At 40.6% G+C, this 16514-nt stretch overlaps 1 protein-coding gene across 2 annotated transcripts in view; it reads right to left on the bottom strand.

Moving 5' to 3' along the window:
* jag2b (jagged canonical Notch ligand 2b) overlaps nt 1-16185 on the bottom strand; it is a 69341-nt gene extending 53156 nt beyond the window's left edge. For both annotated transcript variants that reach the window (XM_063002217.1, XM_063002218.1), the window contains exons 1-2: nt 16036-16185; nt 14976-15287 (exon numbers count right to left, since the gene is read on the bottom strand). In XM_063002217.1, coding sequence (XP_062858287.1) covers nt 14976-15287; nt 16036-16116 — 393 coding nt within the window. In that variant the 5' untranslated portion in view covers nt 16117-16185. The remainder of the gene's footprint in view (nt 1-14975; nt 15288-16035) is intronic.
* Nucleotides 16186-16514: the final 329 nt, after the last annotated feature.

Here is a 16514-nt window from a genome sequence, read left to right as displayed (position 1 = left end):
ACAAGAGACTGATTTGGACTGCAGGCAGGCCAGTCAAGCACACACACCTCATGTTTACACTGTTGTGTGTAAACAGTGACACTGTTGTAGCTTGTGCAGTATGGGGATGATACTGGACTTCCTGGGAAAATGTGTCTTATACACCTGTGTGTTAGTGGTACCTCCACACAAATGCAAGTCTCCCATGTTATTGGCACTGATGCACCCACATACCATAACATGTGTTGTACCTCTGATAAAAGACTAGATGGTTCTGTTCGTCTTTGGCATACAAAATTAAATGTTTGTTTTTCCCAAAAACAAGCTACAATGTGGACTCATCAGACACCAGCACATTTCCAAAGACAAGACGTCTTTCAGTCCATCTGAAGAGAGCTCGGATTCAGGAAACTCTGCAGCGTTTTGCATATAATTGATGCATGTCTTTCTCTTCACGTAACAGAGTTTCGGGTTGCATTTCTTGATGTAGCAGCAAACTGTATTAGGTAACAATGTTGTTTTGGGAGTACTCCCTGAGCCCAAGTGGGTATATTTAGCACAGTAGCATGAAGGCTTCTCAAGCAATGCCGTCTGAGAACTAGAAGGTCACGCACATTCAAAAGTGATTTCTGGCCTTGCCCTGTATGGACTGAGATTTCTATGGATTCACTTATTCTTTTTAAGATATTATGCACGGTAGACGGTGAAGGACCTAAATTATTTACAATCTTAAAATGAAGATTTCTCTTTGATTGCACAGGTTGAGCCTTTGGTGCATCCTCCTTTTATACCCCTAGCTGTTGCCAATTCATCTGCTTATTGTGGAATCTTCATAATGTTGTCACTTAAATATTATATAAATTATCTATAAATTGTACGAATCATTTTGCCAATCCAAACTTTAAATGTGTCACATTTATATTTCCAAACTACAAATAAGTTGGTCAGGGAAAACTTTGGAAATGTTTCTTGTATTTCTGCCATTTAAATGAATGTTCAGATCACAGATTCTTGTTTTATCGCATTTATGTCCCTTACTGGAAATTAGGTTTGTATTTTATAAGAACATTATATATTACAATATAATTTTTTAGGTTGTTTCTTTTTTTTAAATGATCTACTTAGTAATTTAGTCTGTGCACATACTTTTTTCTTTATTCATCAGATTTTTTTTTTAATCTTTGTCCATTTTTTAAAAACAGACTAATATAAACCCAGTAGATCTGATGTCCCTTCTAAATACAAAATCAGTTCACGTTCATTTGAAGTCCTGAAAAAATACATTCCAAATTTCTCATGCTTTCCTATCCGAAATGTTTTTATTAGTTCTGTTCAGTCAGTTTAACATAAGCAGCACTGATTTGGGAGTGTTTACAGTAAGGATTTAAGAGTAATTGTCCATCTACTGTTTCATAAGCTTCATTAACTTATGTAAATCTACATTTATTATATTATTATTGTGTCCTATCATTTATGTATTCATGCGTCTTTCATGTGTCTGTCTCTAATATTGTATCTTGATGTATTTTTCTATTTTGTAAAGCGTCCTTGGGTATTGTGAAAGGCGCTATATAAGTCCAACTTATTATTATTATTATTATTATCTTTAGCAGAGTATTAATGATATGAAAAAATGTATACCCTTAAACTGGTATTTTTCTATATTCAGGTGGTAAACATCATCACATTGCCAACCCCAGTGTGGGTTTTGGTTAGCATCATTTGCTTTTGAAGAACTTCTAGATGTATGAGAATAATGTAAAACATGGGGTTTTGTGTGTGTGTTGTGTGTATGTGTGTGTTACATGTCTGTAGCACTGAGGGGGGTTCTGTGATTTACAACTGACTATTCATTTTGATAGGATGTTCAGGGTGGGGTGAGGGTGGAGGTGAGGCTGTTCTACCTTCTACTTTTATCTACATTTACTATGTACCATACTATGTAGTATATACTATGTACCATCCTATGTAGTATATACTATGTACCATCCTATGTAGTATATACTATGTACCATACTACGTAGTATATACTATGTACCATACTACGTAGTATATAAGATGTACCATACTATGTAGTATATACTATGTACCATCCTATGTAGTATATACTATGTACCATCCTATGTAGTATATACTATGTACCATCCTATGTAGTATATACTATGTACCATCCTATGTAGTATATACTATGTACCATCCTATGTAGTATATACTATGTACCATACTACGTAGTATATAAGATGTACCATACTATGTAGTATATACTATGTACCATACTACATAGTATATAAGATATACCATACTATGTAGTATATACTATGTACCATACTACGCAGTATATAAGATGTACCATACTATGTGGTATATACTATGTACCATACTACGTAGTATATAAGATGTACCATACTATGTAGTATATACGTACTATGAACCATCCTATGTAGTATATAAGATGTACCATACTATGTAGTATATAAGATGTACCATACTATGTAGTATATAAGATGTACCATACTATGTAGTATATACTATGTACCATCCTATGTAGTATATAAGATGTACCATCCTATGTAGTATATACTATGTACCATCCTATGTAGTATATAATGTATAAGTATGTTGTTTGGAAAGTATCATAGAAAAAAAGAAGATACGTTCAAGTGAATAATCTGTGCCATGTCAGTGAAATAAAAACCTGCACGTCATAAAACCAACAAATTGAATCTGAAAATACACAATCTGGACAAAAGTATTGGAACACCCCTTCTAATTACTGAATTCATGTGGATTTAAGCCACAACAATTGCTAACAGGTGTAAGAAATCAATTATATAAAGGAAATTATATGCTTCCAACTTCCAACAAAGCACAAAAGCAGGGTCTATAAAGTCATGAAGAAAAGTCTCCAATAGTCATTGTTTAGGGACTGATTTTATAGAGAAAATTCAGCCATGATGTTTGGCTGAAAGCAACTCTACTTTGCTGATGTTATTTCAACAAAACTAGAACATAAACAACAAAGCATGCAGCTAATAAAATCGCAAGTTTCTACCCTGCTGTCTATTTACTTGGTAGTAAAGAACTGTCTTCTGTTCTAAAAAACAACTAATAAATCATTTGAACTGTTTCCAAAAAACAAAACACTTTAGACAAACCATAAACCCGACTTTACACACACCCTTTTGTAAACCCTAGATGTGGGGGAAGGACAGACACTAAAATCCAAAGAAAAATGGTGTGTTGGTCAAACATAATAAGAATCCAGTAACTGATCTGCCAAATCTGTCTGGATCAGAGTGATGGTGTGTTTTGGGAGCTGGGAGGGAAGCAGAGGAACTGGCAACTATTAAACACCCATGCAAACGCTACTAATGTGGACGGAGATCTTTTTTTTAATTTTTTTGACATGCAATGGATGATCTAACCACTCTATCCATTTCCAGTCTTGCAGGGTGGGAATCAATGGATGTACATGTACTGTACTGGCAAGCATCCGTTATTCAACTAGCCATGCACTAGGTGCAGCCTGGAGTTCCTTGTTTGAATAGAAGCAGCGATATCATCCAAGGCTATCAGCAGAAAGCGGGAAAGTCCGACGACAGGGGTGCGGGCGTATATTCTGTTCCCACACCCCCAATCTTTGATTAGCTGGATTACGTGACAGCTGCCCCCAAATGACTGGATGGGGATAAAGGCTGTGGGGGAGGTGACCAGTGAACAAAGACCTTTATCTAAACCCTGATCCTGAGATGGCCCATCAAGTGGAATCTCCGAATGCTCCAGAAACATTCCTATGACAATTCGTACACACACAAAAGAAAAAAAAATCCTAAACAGGTATCTCTGTGCAGGTTAGCTCTCACCTTTTAAAGGGATTGGTTTGAGAAGTGTGCCTACCTTAGCTCAGTCCTGATTAGAGAGGTTTATAATAAGGATAAATCTACCAAGCTAAAAACAAGCTTAAGCAAGTTAACTGACACAGACTCAGTCTCACATCGCACTCTGTGGCCTCATGTGACTCCTTTTGGACCCAATACCACTACAACAGCAACCAGCTTAACCTTATTTCTTCAACACCGTGTGTGGTTTGACAGCAGCATCTCACCAAATAGAAGCTCCAGGCCACGTTAACCTCAGCGCTAACTTATTGTCTTGAAGCTGTGAAGGAGGCTAAGTAAAAAGGATAATGTTAATCAGCCATGCATGGGTTTGTGTGTGGTGGAAGTAGCCACAGGTGCAGCTTCCCACGGTAGGGGGTTGGGCTCTCCTGAGAGGGGATTGGAGGGTAAGGCTGAAATTAAAGGGGGCTGCAGGGAGTGAGGCTCTCACTGACCCTAGAGACCTCTCATCAGGGATCTCGTGGGCTTCAAAAAGCCTCCCGTGCTGCACTGCTAACCTGCGTACACCCACACTCAGACCCGGAACCACATTTGTGCCTGGTGTAGGTGTATTTATGGACGAGGCAAAACAACCAGAGCCTGCAATGATGTATGTCGATGATGGGTCTTGATTCAGAGCACAAAACATGGTTAAAAAAGTTGGGACACCATTCTTTTACCAACTGACAGCAATATTTCAGGCGTATATTGCTGTAAAGCACAAGGTACCGGATTTAACATGCTCAGATTCCTAACTGAACAAACTGAATATTGAAGATGTGAACAAACCTGAAGATGACTGACATGACACATAGGACACCTCAAATTGTCCTAAAAACGCTTTGATGCCTGTGATATTTGACACAACATGCTAGCAACCAGGGACATAACATCCCGGTAAATCTACCAAGATTGGAAGGTGGGGGGGGGGGGGGGGGGGGGGGGGGTCCTGCCATATTAGCAACTTATTGGAACACTATCAGATCCTAACATTTCACAAAGCCATTGAGTGGAATATGTTTGTTTATCATTTTTACATAATTTTATTGGGAGGTGGGAATTTTGAGCAGATCTGAATATTGGGGGTGGGGCATCTTGGCTGACCCTAAGCCAATTCAATCAAGATCATTAATTTTACAACCTGGATTGCGAGAATGTGATTGATGCGTCCCATCTCGGCATCACCACCAAGTGACCTCAAGTGCTTCCTCCCATGACCACCCTGAAAAAGGCATCATTCAGACCACGGATCCTCGGTTCTGCAACCTGACAGACTTCACATGTCTTTTTTCAACTGTACCACCAAATCACACAGACCTCCGGAAAAAGAGATCCGCAAACCCGGTGTATGGGAATTCTTTAAAAGTTCGGACGGGGGACGGTCTCAATATCCGAGTAACATTAAACAGGAAGACGAAGGGACGGTTAATTTCCTGACATCTATTAGCAAGAGGAACTGTAAGAAGAGACACATTTCCGTTGAGCCACTAGGATCCCCTTCTCCTCCCTTCATTTTCCAACTGACTGCATCTTACCTTCAAAATCCTAGAAACCCCAACCAGTGGGAACAGGAACTTGTGCTGATGCCTAGATGCTGATGCCGAGATCTGTTTCATTTTTATTCTTCTAAAAAAAGAGCTTGTGATGGACTGCCCTTGAGTGCCGGCAAATTGTTTACTTAAGCAGCGGCAAGTACTTACTGCGTGTAATCTTTTTTAAATCTAGGACGTCAATCCAGGCGTTCTAGTTCTCGGCTGCCCACGGTCATACGACTCGTGTTTAGAGAGCTGCTGGCCAATACAGCGACCGCAGCAATTACAGGCAAATGGGAAACACCACCAGGCCAATTACAAAACGCTGAAAGTGTGTGTGGGTGTCTTATACATGGAAACGACTGCATTTTATATTTGTTAGACTGCGAGCCGATGACGTCCTTCCAAACACTTTCGGGCAATGAAACACATTTTCTAGGCTGTTTTGGAATGCTGCGGTCGATCAGAGCCAAACTTCATGGGCTGTGAAGAAATATTTCATTTGATTTGATATTTATTTGATTATATATTATCATAAAGAGATACATTCTTATTAAACCACGGTGTGTGTGGCTCTTATGGTTCAGAAACGTCAGATTAGTGCTATTAAACCATCAACACAAACACAGATCTAACCAACACAAACCACAACAAGCCAAGTTGGGTCAACTCCTTAAGGGGGAAAGACGTCCCTCTCTTTTGTGGACCAGGATGTCATGCCTTTAAAAACAAACATTTATGCAGCATCAATGGAGCCACCTACCACAATGGCAGTTTAAAAAAAAAAAACCAGAAGTACTCTGTGTGCTAACATGTACCCTTGTGTACCCTTTGTGCTCCTGTGTGGGTCTTAAAGGAGGCAGGCCAGCTGCCCACTGCGCCACAACAAGGCCACACTTGTGTCGGTGGAATTGTGACTTTGTGTCATGAAGAGCTAGACTGGGGAAGTCAGCGGGGTTATAGGTTAGCTTAACGGTGATGACATAATGTCTTTAATGGTGGGAAGGGAAGGAAGAAAAAGGGCTTGCTGTAATCAATCACCGCATCGAGAAAAATGTCATCTCCTCCCACACACATACACAGAAGTCCCAAACCCACTGGGGGCAGACAGGTTGACCTGGCATACGTTTTAAGGTGTGAGAAAATTGAGACTTGCTTAATAAACGTCAATGCTTACACAATCTCAGTTTTAAACATTTTATATGAACAGCCCCCAGATCCCTTCGGAAAAGACAATTTGGATTTTAATTTCTCCTCCAGAGCGTTTTTACAGAACAGGTAATAATAGAGCAGAAGCAGGGTGTAGGAATAGAAAACATCAAAGTTAATTGCAGCCTGAAATTGCCTGGGCCGATCCTATGGGAAGGCAGCCCAAACGGCACTTAGGGTAGGGGTTACAGCACACAGAAGAGTAAAGCGCAGTAAAAGACATCAGGGGATGCATCAGGCTTTGCTTGGCTTTCTGTCACAGGTTATAGGCAAAGCCTTTTTCAATCTCCCAGCATCACCGCAACCTTAATCTGTTCCCATTATCACCCTAAAAAGCAACAACATTTCTGCAATCTATCACAGACGGGTGACTACACAGGTGAGTAGCTCCGTCTCCGGATTAGCCCTAGATCCCAGTGTCGATTCAACTATCAAAAACCCTCCTGGCAAAGACCAACTCAGCGAAAAAGCCACTGACCCCTTTGGCAGATGAGTTCATTTGTTGTGACTCTCGTTCCGACTCCGACAATTGCCATTTTCCGCCAGGCTTCCGGCGCACAAAAGCAAACAATAGCTTTGTTAAGGGGATTTGTGGGCCTGCCAGGCAGAGACATACAGCCTAACATGCACTTTGAGCCCCGCAGCCAGAAAATGATATTCACCCATCAGGAGCCTCCCTTCTTTCACAGCAAGCCCCTACGCCGGGGTTGAGTTCCTCTGGGAACAAAGCGAAAGGGCTAACTACAATGCATTTGTTAACCTGGCTCACATTCGAAAGGGTTGTGCCTCGGGCTTGTTTAAGTGGTGAGAGTTTTAAAACAGGGCTGAGAGCTAAAGGTAGGTAAATGGGTTACCACCAGTGGCTTAGTACTGTGTGCGTGTGTGTGTGTGTGTGTGTGTGTGTATTTAGCATTCTGCTACTATGCTAACAAGACCATTGGCAATGCAATAGCAACATCATACCTATACCCTTTTACTAATAAAGCAGTGGCAACACACACACACAATTACAATCTTAAAGAGCCCTCTTAAAACATAGACACAAAACAAACACAGGGTAGACGTTCTTGTACAAGTGTTTTAGTCAGGTGACTGGGAATGGCTAAGCAGAAATACAAGGGGAAGGGCATAACACCAGTGTTCCCAGCTGCTGAAAAGAACCTGACCTGTATGACCTCAACCTACATAAGAAACAACAAGCTAAGCACTGCTGTGGCTCAGCTTCCAGCCTTCAAGACAGTCCACATTACAAGCTAACATCAGGCTTATCATAATTAAAAATTCCCAAACTTCTGATGGGCAATAATCCCACTGTTCAACCCTGAACTAACTCTTCACATGCCAAGCTGCCAGTTGACGCCCTTGTTAAGAAGATGATCATTAGAGTACCAATAACAGTTGACCACGTCTTACAGCTCTTTAAAGTTATCATGACATAAATGTTAGTAAGTGAGCTTTGACCTCACGTTACCTAATTAAATGATACATTTGAACGGGCTGTTCCGTTTCCCAAAGCGCTATGCAATATTTAAATCATTTACCTTCACAACATTTCACAAAGTACAGTAAGTCCTCTAGATACAAACCAGTTCTGTTCCAAAAAGTCCAACAAAATTAGCCTAAGCATCTAGCTTATGAGCCTCAAACACAGGTCTCGTTTACCACTAGCGAGCTAGCCTATGTATCAAATCCTCCAGCTATTTCTACATAACAAAATACTTACAAAAGTTAAAAAATTGTTATTCCTTTACCTTGTAAAGTAGAACAGCTGGCATATGAGAGTGACTTCAAGGGGACTTTAAGGAGACTAGACAACAATCTTTTCTATTACTTTCATTTTAGCGTCCACTGTTATCGCCACTTCTTAGAATTATAAGAGAGATTATTGCTGCTTTTACGCTTAATACCAGACATTCTGGTTTTAAAATAGCGCAATATGAACACAAAAGGAGGTAAACAACCACTTGATGAGACCAAATAAACAATAACAATGCTCTGTTCACCACCACCAAGCGCCGGAGATGCAAACTAACCACAATTCCACCGCTATTTGAAGGTTTGAATCTAGAGGGCTTACTGTGTCTTATAAAAGCACAATCAATTTTATGGAACAAACAATTAGAAGACCACCTTGACACACGTCAAGGTGGTCTTACAGCTTCCATGTTGCTTAATATCCACATTTAACCCCCATCACAGAAAACCCTCGCTTGCCCTGGCATACAAACTTGCTTACTCCATGCACATGCCAATATCTCCACAGTCTCAAGGACTCAGCCAGCCTGGTTACAGTAGCTTTAAGAATTCTGGATACAGCCACTCTGACGCCAGATAAAGCTCCATTATCATCATTATCATTTCCAGCAGGTTCAGGGGTCAAGTGGGAATTAAACTGGCCGTGCACTAATGCACTTTAATTACAGCGGCACACCTGCTCAGGGTTTGTATCCCCGCAGGAAGCGTCACACGCATACGCTGGCTGCGAGCAGGAACAAGACACACCGACCTCCCGCCAGCACGGGCGAAGAAACCAAAAGAGGCGCAGCAAAACAAATCAGGTTCACCCAGAGCACACTTCTGATAGCATGGCAAAAAAAGAAGAACGCTTTGAAGTTGGGTCAGAAGCAACTTTTAGGCTATCACAGGGTTCATGGCTATGTTTACAGTGCAAACCTAAATGTTCAATCCCAATTTACTGCTCTAATCCAAATCTTCTGATAGGTAATGCACATAACTGGCTTATTTATAAAAGCAGTCTGAACACCTCACACTCCTGAACTGACTTGCATGCTTGAAAAACTCTCTATCCACCCCAGAATAAGTTCTGCTATGACCGTCTGACCTCCAGCTTCCTCAAAAGTGGCACATGGACAGACTGGATATCCATGTTTCCACTAGAGTTCCCTAGATGTTCTTATCTATCATGATTCTGACCAGAAAGTAGTGCTTCTAAAATGAATGAATGACTAAATTATCTAAGTAAACAAAGCACATGTCTTAATAGCTGTGGTACATCTGATCTCTCGTGCTTCTTCTGCTGCTAAGTCACATGGCATTTGATTGAGAATCTGGTGCACTATTTTGGGTCTGATCAAGCCTGACTCCAGCTTACAAAGAGGATGAAAAATCTGTAAGCGCCTGAACTTGCTGACACAAGAAGCAGACAGCAGGGGACAGAGATCAATGCAAAGTGGTGGTGGTGGTGGCTCAGCTGTTAAAATATTGAAAAAAAAACCTAACTGCTAACACTGGCTCTTAAGCAAGGCTCTAAACTCGTAGTTGCTTGGGTTGCTTTGAATGAAAATGTTTGGCTTGATGAGAAAAGAAATGTTCTGCGCAATTGCCTTTTTAACAATTGCCAGAGCAGCACAGACTGTCAACACACTCGTCAGTTCTCACACCTTCATCAGGTTCAGTCTTACCCCAGAGGCTTAATAACATTTACATCTCAAAGTAGCAAAAATGAGTCTGTATTCCACCTATTTGTTTTTACAGTAAAAACAATCCTATCCCATGTTTTCAACCTTCCTAGAGCTGGGAAAATATTTTTGAGTGTATGTTACCTCACTACTTTGACATAAACTCCATGACCTTGCTGGAATTATGTTGCCATAATGCCATTTCAACAGGAGTCCGAATGAATTGAGAAGCCACTTAATCGATTGATAGTGTTCCGGCAGAGGCTGGGAGAGCGTCTTGCCAAAATCCGTCTCTAAAAGGAACGCGTGCTTTTTGTTTTGAAGCACACACCATGTAGAAGTAGTGGAATAGGAGGTGGCTGGCCAGTACCCTCTAAAATCGCCTAAACATTATATTTTTATTATATTTATTGTTGCTGTCTTATTTCCTTTCGAGCAAGAACTATGCTGCATTGCCACAGCGATCAGTAAACAATATAAAACTGCAATTATAAAACGGTCCTAAAATCTGATTGGCTGAGCCGCGTTCGAAGCAGTTGTAAAATCCCCGATAAACGCACACCTATGACCACCTCACATCATTCCATATTAATACGCCACTGAAAAGAAAAAGTACAAATTTGGTTGAACACTATTTTAAGTCATGTACTATACATGGAAATGTCCAGATGAATATAAACATTAATTCTAATCATTAAGCGGGTGTTTCGTCCAAGCAATGGTGTAATAGTGTTTTCGGAGGAATGTTTATTGCGAATGTTATGTTCGCCCTCCAGTTGCCTAGCAATACTGTTAATGGACTACCTGATTTCGCGGAAGAATGCTTTTTGTAAGTGTTTTTGTAAATACAAATATTTATAAATTGAACATTGTTGTATTTTATTATATTTTATGTTGACCGCCATTTTATAAAAGCAATAAGCCACGAGAGACCGTGCGTTACTGCCATGATTTTATCACGGGGAAAGACGTTTTAGGCACTCCGCTTCGCGTTATTGCTTTATTAATCCCCGTTCGGCTTTAACGTTAACAGTTGGATTTTGCAAGCATACAATCCAGGACACCCAATGTCAAGTGAACTGGTAAAACCTCGGCTGATGAGTAAGTCACCCTTGGATGCATCGCTTTCTAAATGTAACCAATCTTTCAGCTCCTAAAAATATCTCCATCATGACCGAAGCATTCAGGAGCGAAAAAAGAATGCTGCCTTCAGTTGTCCTTGCCTTACTTCATGGGAAGACAAAAAAAGCACAGCCTCTGGAAACAGAAAGTTTATTGGAGAAGCTGAACAAAAAGCTATTATGTTCAGGTCAGAGAAAAAGAAGAAGAAAAATTAGCCAAAGTACCGCAGATCAAGAGCGTGTTCCTTCTGATCTTAGACTTTCTAAAACAACACTAGCTAGAACAGTACAAAAAAAAATAACAACAGCTTAAACAACATGGCATAAAAGTGCTCAAACATACTCGCTAGCATTAATTAATTCTGATTGATTGCTTATAGCAAAGTATTTCCTCCAAACTAAGAAAAATACAGAGTAGTCATCAATCCATCTACTGGCATGTATTTAACATGTGCCAAACTCCTCATAAACAGTAACCGAAGGTGGGAAATAAAGCTGCCATCCAAGCTGTCACACCAATTCAACAAACTGCACCTCCATGCTGCCATTAGCAAATTTATCATGTCTCTTAGTCTTACATCAATCATAACCAAGCCTAACTGCTATGACTCCTATCCTGATCTTAGGTATTAATTTAAAAAATGACCACAATCATGTCCTGCCCTAAAGACCTTGTGGGACCTTTAAAGAGCCTCTATCAGGAGCCACCTGCTCTAATGCCAACCTGGACAATTACAGCTTTTTGTTGTCTGGAGATGTAGCCAGCTGTGACTGGCTAATTGCACGGTCAATAGTGTAATCAGTAGGTCGACTCAAGCCCTTCTCTCCCAGGTGAGCCCTAAACAAGTGGCTCTGCTAAAAGCCCAGTTAAAAAGGGAGGAGGCGGCGAGGGCCACACGTAATTGTTTACTGAAGGCCCGTGTAGCCATCTCCTAGCAACCCCTCGGCAAGCTCCCAATCAGGTCATAGTTTCGACCTTAACGCGCAACAACCAAGACAGCTGCAGTGTCCACTGATTCTCTGAAGACTGTGACATGGGGTCTATTGTATAAGAAAGCCATAAAGTATCAGGAACTTGGAGAACCAGTGAAAAACTACACGCACCTAAACGCACATACAAAGACCCACCGTATCACTCTGCCAAGCTTGGGACATATTTATTTATGAATATTATAAATTACGCAAGTTACCCATGGTGACTAACAGAGATGCTTCATATTGGACGGCACTTTCCATTCAATTAAGCCAAGATGGCACAAATATGACAAGGCAGGAACACTTGGACTAGTCTCTAAACCTAGTTAAGTTTCACACCAGTACAGGCTTACTGGCAGTACCCTGCGTGGGAAACCACCTACAAAGATCTGTTATGAAAGATACACAAACCAAGCCGGCTGTGATAAACTATGTTCAAGTGAAGTGGTCTGATAGCTAGTTACACATTAATTTATAGGTGAGGGGGGTAGAAGTTGTACAGCTGCACTGGTGGCAATAAACAGCCTGCTCCAAAGCAGCGGCATAAAGGAGAGATGAGCAACTTCCAGAGAGTCCGGGCACCTTTCCAAACTGGACAGATAATACTACACGTTTTGTTTTTTGTCTTTTCAAGCTGCAACACCTCTCTCATCTGATACTCGAGATGGGCACCTAGTGTTGCAGATAGTACAAGATGTAGTAATACGCCAGCATCAGGAGTATCACTTAGCTCAAACTCAGCCGATGTGAAGAAAACACTCAGGTGAACAAGACAGGAGCATGTACTGCCACAAATTTATTCTGGATCAACTGTAGATCACATGCAAGCACAAGGTGCAGTAGCCACCTCTTATGTGCCCATAACGTGTAATAAGTACAAGTATTAGGTTGTACTGCACTATACTTACTAAAATAACTAAGATTTTTAATCCCATTTAAATCCCAAGCTAGTTTTAATACTGGAAGCAATTTTTAATAACTTGGTCAAACACAAACAAGCGTGATAGTGGTATGACTTCAAATTATATGATTATGTGGATGAGCTGTGTTTTAATTATCAAAAACATGGGCAACAAATGTGTCAATGCAATATTCTGACATATATCTTGACAGTGGATCAGGACATTTAAATGTTGCCAACCTACTAACATAGTAGCTAATATTCTAATTAATCAAATACACTAACTTTGTGATTAATACTAAAATACTGATCTATATATAGATATGTAAAATCCTTTACTACACCAATCCTAAAGGAAACTTTAAATGTGAACTTTAACAAATTGTGTTGATATTAATATTGACCACAGCTTGACAGTTGTAGCTAATCATAATCTGGGAAGACTGGTTATTTTGCCATTTTATGCCAAATCCAACCTTGTACCAATGCAATTAATTGTTTAAAATGTCATAACTGATTGATTATCGATTCAGTAGCTAGGGTCAATACCAATACTCTATTTGAGTATGGAACATCTATATTGTTTAACACTAATATTCAGATAATATTGTTTTTCGACTGATTTGTACATTATACGATCATATTATGGAACAGGAAAGGCCTAGCGGTTAAGGTACTGGACTAGTAATCAAAAGGTCACTGGTTCAAGCCCCACCACTGCCAGGTTATTCCTGTTGGGCCCTTGAGCAAGGCGCTTAACCCTCAATTGCTTAGACAATATACTGTCACAGTACTGCAAGTCGCTTTGGATAAAAGTGTCTGCTAAATGCTGAAAATGTAAATTAAATATTAAATATCAGATGAATCATAAATGTGTCAAGCAGGTAAATTCAGTATTTGTAACAAAATTAATACTTTGTATGCAAATCAGAATAAATCCAGTTGTGAGTTTTTGATACTTTGAAGGTTTTATATTGTTGAGGACCTACTGTAAGGCATACATAGTTAATCATATTAATAATATGAAACAGAGTAAACTGACATGATTGGTACTTTATTGTGTCAAAGCATTATTCTGAATTTATCAATCCTAATCAAATGCAATACAGCATTTGGGCCAGTATCAGCACAGGCTACAGAGAAGCTTTTTTTTTTTTTTCAAACTCCATTATGCTCATGAGCAATTGAACACTACTGAACTGTTAATGCTCGAGACACTTGCACATCAAAAACTACCTATTTAATTTATGTAATGGCATACACAGGATTTTTTACATTCACTTCCATTTCTCATTTATATATTTTTCTATTTTCTATAGTTTTTTTATATTGCACAAAACTGCACCTTTTTAAACCCACAATGTGAATGGCACATGCTGATGTTTACAATGTTTTCTATGTTTACAGGTATGAATGTGTGTGTTAAGGAGAGAGTGAGCTGTGTGAATAAGATTGTCTGTATTGTATTTTTCGTGCACTACAAGCATCTGTGTAACCGAAAACAAATTTCTTGTGTGAGAGCATACTCGGCCAATAAAGTCTGATTCTGATTCTGATTCTATACCAAAACTTGATAGTGGATCAGGACATTTCTGAAAATCCAACTAAACTATTAAACCCTATATTAAATTTAAAAAAAGAACATGTTTAACATGTTTCCTTTTATATAATTATTTTGACTTGAATATGACCAATATCATAGTATACAAGCAATAAAAACCCTGAACATGCTGGAGAACACAGACAACCAACATTTGCCCAAAAATGTTGCCAACTTACCAACATTGTAGCTAATATTGTAATTAATTAAATACACTACTTTATTGTCATTCATGTTTGGACACTGCTTGCCCCTGCACTGGCTTCAACAAGGTATCACTGGAACAACGCAAACACCTGCAGCCACCACTGCATCAAACCATGCACATGCATAAATATATGGACGGACAGCGCGCACTTACCGGCCAGGCGAATTGAAAAGGGATGATGATCTTGCCCGCTTCACTGATTTTACCATTGGCGTTCTTAAACGAGAAAATATTCCCACCCAGCACGCCGGTAGATCCGCTCCCAAAGTTGCACGTGCCGGTGGTGGTCACCTCGCTCTGGTACTCCTTTAAACACACTTTAAAGTAGGTGTCGCACTCGTCGCGCGTGCAGCGCTGGTCCCGCGAGTTCCGCGCGCCGTCGCAGCATTCTCCGTCCAACAGCTCGCCGTTCCCATTCTCCACACTCATCATCTGCAGCTCGAAATAGCCTGAAGCACGGACCACCTAAAAATAACACCAACCAATGGGTTACTACTGCGCTAAACAAAGACGTGCACTTTGTTGAAGAGAGGCGAATTCAATGATCTTGATTATGTTTTGATGTACTTAGGTTATAACAGGGTATAAATCATGGTATTCAGTACACGCACAGGTTTTACAGGAGACGCCAGTGTCACGATGCAGCACCTGGACCATTAGTCGCATTTGCATTGCACATTTTAAGCTCTTGTTGATAAAACCGAATTAGAAATAAATGCAAATATGTTCTAGGTGCTATGTTTTGTGTTCTATCAATCAAGTGCTGCTGTTTCACTGCTTCTGGATTTATTCATATTACATGAGGGATATGATACATGGGATATACAGTTTTATTTAAGTTTTTAACACACAAATTATCAATACAAATGAAAAAGCAGGAATGTCGAGGTATTGACATGACCTCACGTTGGACGTCAAAATGTGCAAAGCCAGCGCGTGCATTATTACTAGGTTTCACAATTGACTCGTTTTGCACCAGATCGGACTAACTGCGAAATAATCAGCATCTCATCTCAAAGAGTCCTGACAGCAAAAAAAAAAAAATCGATGCACCGGGTTATATCTGAATTAAACAACGCATAATCACATGCTCGGCTCGGGCGCCTGCACATTTCAGTCGATTAATCGATAAACGCGAATCAACTCCAGCTTTCCATCGAATTAAGCCTCGCGATCTGGATGCTCAGGTCGGTGATCAGAAAGCAGCCCTCACCTCGGTCCACGTCGTGAACAGCAGCAGCAGCAGCAGACACGCCACGCGCAGACAGTCGCTTATCCTCGCGCAATTCCACATGCCTCTGATTAATAAGCACCGAGCGGACAGAAACCAAAGATGGAACACGGCGGCCGATTACCGGCGACACGCTCCTCATCCGCTCATCCGTTCATCCACTGACATGCGCAAAAAAAACCGCAAAGCGTGCTGTTCTAGTGAAGCGACGCTTTAAACCAAGCTCCAGCTTTCAAGCACGCACGCACACGCTCGCTCGGTCCCTCTCCCTCAGTCAGATCCCTGCACGCCAAATGATTATGTTTCCCAGCTACTGCACGCTTGAGGCCATAGCGGCTGATTGGCAGCAGGATAAACCACTCACCAATCCGCGAACGCACGCTTGCGAGCTCTCGGTCTCTCAGCCAATCACGGGCGAGGGGCGGAGCTACTGATGAACGCTGTCTGTGTCACAGAGGTGC

The sequence above is a fragment of the Trichomycterus rosablanca genome, chromosome 9, assembly GCF_030014385.1.
Source record: "Trichomycterus rosablanca isolate fTriRos1 chromosome 9, fTriRos1.hap1, whole genome shotgun sequence".
Lineage (NCBI taxonomy): Eukaryota > Metazoa > Chordata > Actinopteri > Siluriformes > Trichomycteridae > Trichomycterus > Trichomycterus rosablanca.
This window is presented reverse-complemented; position numbering and strand designations above follow the sequence as displayed.